The sequence below is a fragment of the Pseudorasbora parva genome, chromosome 12 (assembly GCF_024679245.1).
Source record: "Pseudorasbora parva isolate DD20220531a chromosome 12, ASM2467924v1, whole genome shotgun sequence".
In the NCBI taxonomy this organism is placed as follows: Eukaryota; Metazoa; Chordata; class Actinopteri; order Cypriniformes; family Gobionidae; genus Pseudorasbora; species Pseudorasbora parva.
The window spans coordinates 10,124,916-10,135,923 of NC_090183.1; the positions used below are offsets into that span (position 1 = coordinate 10,124,916).

General features: G+C 38.1%; 1 protein-coding gene across 1 annotated transcript; it reads left to right on the top strand.

Moving 5' to 3' along the window:
- The first annotated feature begins 226 nt into the window (after positions 1–226).
- Positions 227–10,805, top strand: misp3 (MISP family member 3). The gene is made up of 4 exons (XM_067459023.1): positions 227–376; positions 1,882–4,294; positions 6,645–6,721; positions 10,343–10,805. Exons 2-4 carry the CDS (start codon positions 1,894–1,896, stop codon positions 10,433–10,435), a joined length of 2,571 nt encoding a protein of 856 aa, XP_067315124.1. The 5' UTR covers positions 227–376; positions 1,882–1,893; the 3' UTR covers positions 10,436–10,805.
- Positions 10,806–11,008: the final 203 nt, after the last annotated feature.

Below are 11,008 nucleotides of genomic sequence, written 5' to 3' on the forward strand. Positions count from 1 at the left end.
CTGGGGGTGAACCTAAAAGTTAGAAAGAACGTAAACAGAAAGAGATCCCTTGCTTTCACTGGTCAAACTCGTGAGAGCTTTGAGAGCTGTGTGGATTAGTGATGCAAGGCCACTGGTTTACTCAGCAGCTTTAGTGCGCTGTGGAAGTAGGAGAGAAAAGAACTGTACCGATTTTAACCTTGATTACTAAACAGGGGGTGGAGGTTCAGAGAGAGAGAGAGAGAGAGAGAGAGAGAGAGAGAGTTAAAGAGAGAAGGAAACCAGGGAAAGAAAGGGAAGAAGGAGAGAGGGGCAGATTTCACAAAGCTCATTTCAGTTTTTTGTCTTTCAGCTGACCTCTGTCTGTCTTTCATCTGTTGTTTCACCTCATCAGCTGGTAGGCCTGTTTTCCTTTTTCATCTATGTATATGAATATGTCGTATAATCCATATAGCCATTTAACTGAGTAGTATAATTTTACATGCCTTATATGACAATGTCAGGAATTTTTAATGTGGGATTAATTAAATTAACGTCCACATTACTTGTTTTACCTAGAATGACTTCACTCTAAAAAATTCTGGGTAAAAAACAACCCAGTGTTGGGTCAAATATGGACTAACCCAGCAATTTGGTTGTTTTAACCCAGCGATTGGGTTGTCTTAACCAAATATTTAACCCAACCACAGGGTTAAAACAACCCAATCGCTGGGTTAAAACAACCCAACTGCTGGGTTAGTCCATATTTGACCCAACATTGGGTTAAAACAACCCAGCATTTTTTAGAGTGTGATGCAGCTTTTTTTTAATGACAACTATTCATAGTTGTTTTGAGATTTGTGGGTGTTGACAGTAGTTTTCAGTATAGCTAATACGTGTGCTACCAAGTTTTGTTTATATATTTCATATTTAAATTTCCACCAAAAAACGTACTAAGTATTTTGTCTTTTAATTCATAAGGACACCTCCCATGTTGTTTTGTTACTTGTGTCCACAGTATAATCTGATTAAACTGTATTAATCTGCTCCTTATGTAATTAGCATTATGCTATGACACACCCTTTAAGTTCTTGTGTTTGTTTCCAGTAGACAATGCAATACAGAGTCCAAATCTTATATTGTGAATGATCCACTCATTTTCAACCAAAAAATATTACCTGACATACATGGAGATCTGATTTTGCATCTGAGTAAATATGATTCACAGAAGACTAAGGTTAAATATTGACTTTCTAAAGAACAGAGAGGAATTTCATCGACTGTGAAGGTGAAAAGGGCTGCCCTTGACCATGCATGGTGTTTAATGTTCTTCTGATTTTAATAGTTTTGTAAATCATTCTCAATCGCATGTGCTAATATGTAAATATCTGTATGTGCAGGACAAAGACACTATTAATTGAAGACAATGGTTACAAAAAGATATGCTTAGTCTACAGACTGGTACAAAGAAGAAGAAAAATAAAACTTATGGCCAATGTCAATTTACCACAATAAAACTTAAAAAATAAATATTACAAGTAATTGTTTCAGGTGACCTATATCAAGGCGAACTTAATAGGAAAGGACACTAATCTGACTTTGACGCATGGGCGTTAAAGAATAAATGACCTAATGAATTTAATTAAGACTGACACAGAGGTCAAAGATTTGTGAAGCAAGAACACAAAAGAAAGTACAAAATTTCCTCATGCAGTCGCACTATAACTCCATTTATTATGAGCTCTCCTGAGTTATCGGGATTGAAACATAAGCGGATTATAGTTTCCGAAATCAGCAAAAAAATAGAAGTGTTGTCTGTATAAAGGAAAGGCCTTCAGGGGTCTCAGAAAAGCAGTAAGAAAAGCCGTTTCTGGCTTGTCATTCTGTTTTGTATAAACACATTTTGCCATTTATTTCATACAGATCTAGTGCAAAATGGAAACAGACTCTGTGACTTGCCCTCAGAAATCTGAGTCCCAGGATGAATGCAGTAGTGAAGAAATAGAAATAGCAGAAATGGCAGAAATAGCCTACTTAACTGAAGATGTGGAAACAGTAGTAATAGAAGATCATATGATGAAAAATCAAGACACAGCCACAGACCTCCAAGACATGAAAAAGAAGGACACAGAAGCTGAGAAAACATCAGGAACGCCTGACAGCAGTTTTCATCCTCAGCCTCATGATCTTCCCATCTCCTCGCCAGCAGATGGAGCCATTGAGCCAACAAGGGAAGATTTGAGCAGCACAGTTGAAAATGCCCTGGATGTTACCAAGGGTCAAGAGTGGCCACCAGTGCCAGGACAGGATGAAGATATCCAACCAGAGAGGAATGAGAGTCAAGCTACTGAGATTCAGAATGAGGGGAAGGAAAACACTGAAACGAGTGAAGATGTTCAGACATGTGTGCAAGACCCTGAGGGTGAAGAACCGGTTAGCATGACACAGCCAGACACTGACTCACCACAAATGCCAAAGGTCATCAAAGAAGAAGAGGGACATGAGCTTGAGTCACATGGTGACTCCGACTCAATTGTGTTCCTATCAGAAAACAGTGAAGAGCTAAATATAGACTGCAAATCTTTGGACTTCCCTACCACCAGAGAGCAGTGGGTGAGACGGGACAGTCGTTGTGATGAACCACCAAACTTGACGTATTCCAAAATCCCCTCAAAAAGTCTTCTTACTGAGGGCGAACCTTCATCAAGCACCCAAAGTGTACTCATAACTAAATCTGGGGTTAATGCAGAGAATGTCCAGCAGGGGGAGCTTGAGCTAAACAACCCAAGCAGTGTGAGTGAGAATGAGTTAGTACAACAGGTGTGTGGTGCTGCTCCGCCCCTAGAAACAGTTGAAGCCGAGCCAGCCAGTCCAGAGCAAGGTAACTCTGCCTGTATCTCTACGGAAGTAAAAGAGCCATTGATAATGGCACACAGGAGGAGGGACAGTAAAAGGGAGGAGGAGAGAGGTGTTAGTGAAACCGGTGAAGAGCGAAAGCAAACAGTGCGTTTCACAGAAGCAAGTGGGAGCGGAGAAAAGCAGCTGGGGGAGGTTAAAGATCTAAGACAGGAACGGGAAAACCAAGGACAGAGAGCAGAGTCCCAGTCAAACACAAAGCCTCATCTGGCAGAAGGGAAAGTCAACAAAATGCAGGTGGATCATTTTGATGACAGCCAGAGCGACAGCGGCGTGTCAGCAGATTTCTCCCCCAACAGCACAACAGATGTCTCCGAGGGCCTTGTTAGCACTGACGATCCTCAGCCCATTGGATCATCTCCACCTAACGAAACTCCCATTGAGAGAGAGATCCGTTTGACTATGAAGAGAGAGCAGAGTCTACGGCGTTCTCGGGGACTGTGCGACATAACTGACAGGACTAATGAATTTGTGGATATTCCAATGAGGAGACCTATTCTATCTCAGGACCTCCAGATTAGACCCAACCCAAGCCTTGACAAGGACCGACAGTTTGCTGGAAAGAAGATGCAGAAGGAAATCAGCGCAGAGACTGAGCGAGAGAAGGTTCTGGTGGAACTGGGCAGACTGCCTGGCTTCTATGACAAGGGAACGGAGGTACAGCTTCAAGAAAAAAAGCTGCTCTTTGAGTCATTCCAAGAGCAGAAGGAATCGGTGGCAGCCTTCAGCAGAAGATCTGCCTCAAACTCCACTTATGTAGAGTCTGCTGCTGGGATACAGGAAGTTGATTCTGCTGTTAGACAACGCCTAATGCAATTCTCACAAAGTTCTCCCACCCCACCAGCCATGGCGCAGTATGGAGGCACCAACAACAGCCCACCTGCTGCTCGAGGACCTGGTCTGACTGAGGGAATCACAGGCCAGATAATCATAATAGAGTCAGACTCTTTTCCTACAACTGTGGGAGGACCAAACGGGGGTTATAAGACATCCTCATGGACAGATGGAGGATCCGCAAAAGTGATGAATCCAGTGGGTGTGAGGGCTTCTTCTGCAGAACCTGTTAATGCAAGACAAAACCCAAATGTTGAAGTGACTGAAGATGAAGACTCGAGTATAGTAAAGGAGAACCCTTTCTTCAAGCTCCGCTCCTCTATGACTCTTCTGTCTCAGGTAGAGCTGGACATTAAAGAGGCAAGGGAAAGGGAAAGAGAACTACAGAGACAGAGAAACAGTCTTTATGGAGGATCATCCATGGATCTGGAAGAAGGAGGGGGAGCAAGAATGGATTCAAAGACAGAAAGTGGAGTGAAAGAGAGAACAGGATCCTCTAACAAAGAGATTCGCAGTTCCCCACCTCCACTGACCAGTCTGACTCCAACAGGCCGCCAATCAGAGATGATCACCGCCACTACATCAGGTGAGTCATTTTAAAGCAGCATGTGAAAATATGGTTCACAGAGCAGTTTTAAAAAAGAAACCTTTGTGGTTCAACAAAGTGCAGCATTCATTTGAATAGTTCAAGTATTCCTCGAAATGAAACCTATGAAGTCTGCATGGCTAACACCACGACTGCTTTGAGCTACAGAAGCACATACAGATAACCTATGCAGGACACATGACCTATGTAAGAAATCCTTTAAAATTTGTAGGCCATACTCTCACATTTTACACATTTGTCATTCAAAGCAAAGTTATGTAGCTTTCAAAATATACATTTAATCAGTTCATGCATTTGATGTGACTCTAACTTCCGATCTTTTAATTGATAGGACTCTACTGTTTTAGGTACAGGGGAGGATATAAAGATGATGTATATGAAAAGGACACAAATCTTTAAAAAAAAAAAAAAAATTAGCTGGCCATACATTTGGCAGACAACTCTATACACAGGGTAGTAAAATTAAATCGCTAGTTAATACCACTAACAAAGTTCAAAATAGCCTCACACTAACACGGTAGCATAATGAGGGTCCCTACATGCAAACCGAAGCATTGAGAACGTTCTAAGTGTACAAACAGTTTAATAAGAAGATACTTTATAAACAGAGCGCCTTACGCGTTCACTGATAGGCGCCATCTTGGAAAACAGTCTCGACGAATCGATCCACGTGAGCTGGTCGATAGGAATTAAGTGTGTGAAATGTAATAACATGGACATTTTTATTTTTATTTATTTTCTCTGTTGCGTTCAATGTTTTCTTACGGAAACAACGGACCATATGATATTCCAAGTCACAGTTCATCACTTAGAACAGCGCTCATAGCTCGACTAGCCGAGACTGTTTTCCAAGATGGCGCCTGTTCGTGAACACGTAATGCCCTCTGTTTATAAAGTATCTTCTTATTAAACTGTTTGTACACTTACAAAGTTCTCTATGCTTCGGTTTGCATGTAGAGACCCTCATTATGCTACTGTGTTAGTGTGAGGCTATTTTTAGCCTTGTTAGTGGTATTAACTAGCGATTTAATTTCACTAACCGGTGCCCCATAGACTAGTGTTATAAGCTAATCTGTTTTTAGAGATAAAACTCTTTACATTCGATTTCCATGAAAACGAATCACAGAGAACGATCTAGTCTCTAATCATCTGTTAATTACACCTAGGTTCATTTCTCACCGGAGTTGTCCTTTAACCAATGACTTTGGCATTGCATATGAGCAAAATTGCCAAAAGCCGGCACTTGTGAACTATTAGTTAACAGTGAACATTTTGAAGCTTTCCTGTGGTGTAGAAACTTCAGTTACGTAAACATTTTATAATTTGACTGGAAGCTAGTTTGTGCTTCACCATGGCAGCCAACAAACAAACAAACAGCCAAATGCTAATGTGGGGTTACATCACTAGTACTACAATAAAACGGATATTGAAATTTCTGTGTTAGTCAAATGTGCTGAAATGAGCAAAGTGTGGAGTACTGTGATCTGGAATGATGATGACCTGAGGTGCAGGTGAGATGTAATATTGTGTTCGCATGTCCAATACATAAACTATAATTGTGACTTGAGTTTATTTTTTACTACTGTGCAAGTCTGCTGAAATGCCTGCTAGTCTTCATATGGCATTCATTTATGCTGACAAGAAATTACACAGATTTAGTACCAAAAAGAAGGGAAGTGAAATCTGAAAGTGAAAAGTGAAGTTATTTATTTATTTATTTCTACTTTTATTTCTCTTTAGCATCTGCCTTTTTAATTCTGCCAAAATGCTATATAGTTAGTGGATATTTTTCTACTGTAAAATCATAAGTAATATGCAATATCCTTCGAATCTCATTCTGTCATTTCAAATTCTTTCTCTGCTAATTGTGGCCAATGTCAATTTACCACAGCTCTACTGTAATCACAATAACTTGGTAAACAACTGTGGTAAATGTGGTGCATTTGTGTAATGGCAACTAATATTGTTAATATATACCAATATTGCGGATGTAATTTTTATTGTGATGAAATAGAAGTGAATTGTATGAACTGTTGCTCAGTTGTATATATTGGAATGATATGTTAATTAAACTTGCATCTACAGATACGGCTTACCTCTACCGCTGCTACTAATCTTTTAAACTTTTAAATATTCTGTTTGTACACACTCAGTTCATGTTTCTCATCTAAATCTTGACCTAAATTGAAATGCTTGAAATAAGTTTTGTAGATAAATATTATATAACTTCAATAAAAAATAGAAAAATGAGTGCCCATGCATGAATTCAGTTCAGTAATGAATTGTACATTCACTGAAATAAACATTTTTACACTTGCTTGTTCTATAGTTCGACAATCCACCGGAAAACTGGACCTAACATGGCCACCACCCCAAGTTGATGAAGAACAAAGACCACTGCCAGAGGTAGAAGACTTTCTGTTTGAATCTTTTAATCATTTGTGTTCTTCACTGTCATCTTTTATCGGAATATATGTGTATATCACTGGTGTTAGTAAAGTTGTGGCTAAAGTTTTGAGCTGGTAACCCAAAAGTCTGAGGTGAATTTGGCAGACCATCAATTGGTGAGTTACCTGAACAATAAACAAATACCAATGCTCTTCAGCCTTTTAATAGGTAATCAGAGAATATCAAAGTTTCAGTAACACTCCCTGTGTAAACACAACCACTGACACTTAAATGTGACGCTATTGAATACGCTTATCGTCCTTTAGATAACAATGCCAGCGAGAGCAGAGTTCAAAATAGTTTGAAAGTAACTCTACACCCTTGCCTCATTTAGTATACACGGTTCTATAATTCCCCGCCTCCACTCACTCGCACCAGATCCACCCATTGACGTGATTGGTTACAAGGCCGTTTGTTATGTCAGAAACACCCACGATTTTCTTTGGTTCACTGTGGTTTTAAGGACAAAATACTCAGCAATGGTGTTGACTTTAATTTGCACATGGTTTTTCTTAAAGGGATAGTTCATCAAAAAATGAAAATTAGCCCATGATTTACACCCTCAAGCCATTCTAGTATATGACATTCTTCTTTCAAACAAAAACAATCAGAATTATATTTTAAAAAAATGTCCCAGCTCTTCCAAGCTATATAATGACAGTTAATGGCTGTTTCTGTTTTGAAGTCCATAAAAGTGCATCTATCATCATAAAAGTAATCCAGATGGCTCCAAGGAGTTAATAAAGGCCTTCTTAAGCGAAGCAATGTGTTTGTCTAAGTAAAATATATTTAGAACTTTACAAACTGTAATCTCTAACTTCCGCTAACTGTCATACACACATTCATGAGAGACTGGCGTCCCAGCATATGACGTAGGACCGCAGGTGCAGCATTATGTTCAGGTGAAGAACTAAGTCATATGCTGGAACGCCAGTCTTTCGTAAATGTGCTTATGGCGCTTCACTTCAGAACGCCTTTATTAACCTCCTGGAGCCGTGTGGATTACTTTTATGATGGATACATGTACTTCAAAACAGAAACAGCCATTCACTGCCATTATAAAGCTTGGAAGAGCCAGAACATTTCCATAACTTTGATTCTATTCGTCTGAAAGAATGTCATGTATACATTGGGTGGATTAAGGGTGGGTAAATCATGGGGTCATTTTCATTTTTGGGTGAACTATCCCTTTAAAGCATATTAAAAACACCACATAGACATATAAACAACATTAAAAGCTTGATTTTCACCAGAGGGAATTTAAGAATCAAGATCAGGTCTTGACCGTCATTATTGCCACTGAATCATTCTCCTCAGCCAGGAAAGTGTAACGTAACAGAAACACAATCAAAACTGACAGGTGCTGCCAAGTGAATATTGCCTTTATCTGAAAACAGATGCCTTTTTATCAGTTTACCTCATCTCAGCTCTCATTTGCTTGGAGAAAGTGTGCCAACCTTGATAAATGAGCATGTGCTGTTCCTGTTTATTCTTCTTTTTAACAATTTAAAAATGAATAATTCACCCTAACTAAAAGTTCTGAAGCTCTCTTCCACTGGACAAGTGAATGTTGATCAGAGGCTGTCAAGCTCCAGAAAAGACAATCCATACAAGTTGTGCATCATTACATAATATATCCTTGTGTGGAGAACAGATCACATTTTTTAATAGTAATTCAGTGAAATGTATTATTTTCTCAAATCTAATTTCTTATATTTGAATATGTGCATATTCACATTTGATGTGAGGAACAGTTACAATTTGGGACCTTTAACATCAAACCCTGTGTGAGACATTTTGAGGTGCCATATTTGAATATACGCAAATATGAATGAAATGTGAGATTTTTTTTAGTGAATAACTCCGTATGCCTTCAGAAGTCTGGGGCACATTATGTGTTTTGTTATTTTCGGAGCTTGACAGCCTCTGGTAGCTAGTTAGTTTCATTGCGTGACTGGTTTAAAACAACATGGGTCAACATTTTTTTTAAACCTGAAACAGTATTCCTGTCCAAAAAAATTGGCTACACTTTAGAATACAGATCAATCATCAGCCATACACAGGAACAAATGAGAAACACAATATTAACACCCAAGTAACTACTATAAACTAACAAGAAACTCCGATTGACAAATTAGTAAGTAAAAGTATTCAATAGTTGAATGTGATAGTTCACTATTAGCTACTATTAGCACTATTAGCTAAAAAAAAAAAAATCATAACTCCCAGAAGACTACTATAAGAACTACTATATACCGGTTCTTAATTAACATGAATAATACATATTGTATAATTAATTCTAAAGTGAAGATCATAGTAACCCACTAGTAATGATTTAAGTGTCATTACGTCTTTCTAAAAGAACTACTAAAGTGAAAACATGATAACTCTGTAGTAATAAAGTTCTGAAGTCATTTTAAACTTTTTGTAAGGTTTCGGATATAACACTTAAAGGGTAAGTTCATCCAAAAAAGAAATTGATGTCATTAATGACCCACCCTAATGTTGTTCCACACCCGTAAGACATCCGATCATCTTCAGAACACAGTTTAAGATATTTTATATTTAGTCCGAGAGTGTATCCAAGTATATGCACACTATACTGTCCATGTCCAGAAAGGGAATAAAAACATCATCAAATAAAGATTCAAACGGTCATGAATCAGCGGATTGATTCATGATTTTCGGATCGCCAATGCCACGTGATTTCAGCAGTTTGACAGTTTGACACGCGATCCGAATCATGAATCAATCTTATGATTCATTACCGTTTGAATCTTTATTTGAGGTTTTACGGGTGTGGAACGGCATTAGGGTGAGCCATTAATGACATAAATTTAATTTTGGGGTGAATTAACCCTTTAATTAATTCCAAGTGGGTTGCCATGATCTTCACTTTAGAATACTGATCTAAATAGCTAGTAATTCCTATCGAAGTATGTAGTAACACGAGTCATTGCTATCTAAAAAAACATCAAAAGTTTACAATGACTTCAGTTATTACCACAATGCCTTTTCACTTTAGAATACTGATCCAAATAATTAGTAGTTCCTTCGGAAGAATTTCGTAGCACTTGTCATTACTAGTGGGTTACCATGATCTTCATTTTAGAATGAATTACGCATTATTCACATTAATATGAACCTGTATATAGTAGTTCTTACTAGTACTCTGGGACATTACATATGAAAAATAGTAGTTACTGATTAAATAATAAAAGTGAACTATACCACATCTGGTTATGCACTATTACTGACTCATTTATTAGACTTGTTCCTGTTAATGATGGATCAGTATTCTAAAGTGTTAGCCAAAAAGCTTCCTAACCATGTCCCTACCCCTAAACCTACCCCTAAGCTACCTATAAGCTATCCCTAAAATCTGAAGGAAATGAGTGACTAACACTGATGTACTGTAGTTGTAAGCTAATCTTGACGTAAACTTGTCCCTTAAATCTGATTGTTTGATTGGAATGTTGTTCCAGAAGCAACAAAGATGTTGATCTAGAAACATTTTGCTCTCGCTGAAATCAGGTTCTGCACTCACTAATGTTCTGATTAATGTTCTTATAAATACAGAAAACGCATAAGATCCCAAGGCAGCGAAATCAGTTACTTGAACGCTGGGAGTCAGGGATGGTGAACGGCCATGTGGAAGACAACAACAACTGAGACTGAACCACAACAGCATCCTGAGATAAACAATACAAACGGCCCGGACAACCAAGTGCGCCTGCATTAAAAAATTAAGCATATGAACAAATCAGTTTCCCCAGAAAATTCTCGGATCTTTTAAAGGAAAGCAGTACCACGTGCCATTATGGGTGGATGAAGAGAATCACTTGCCTCAAAAAGATGCTGCAAGTTGGACACACATCATGTAAATAACTGATGGTGTTAATGGTAGTAGGTATGATTGCTGGGCAGTATTGATTGGTGTCACATGGCTTGATTTAAGTGTAATAATAGTCATTTTCAAAGTAAATCTCTGCTTTACGGTTATACAGTTATTTATAATCAATAAACATATCTGCTCATCTCATAGTATCAAAACAGTGAAACAGACTGGATTATATAAGAAAGATTTTGTAAAAAAAATATTATATAAATATCTCATTACTGAGAAAAAAGTTAAATTAAACTAACTGGGAAATGGCTTATATATAAATATATATTTACACACACACACACACACACATATATATATATATATATATATATATATATATATATATATATATATAT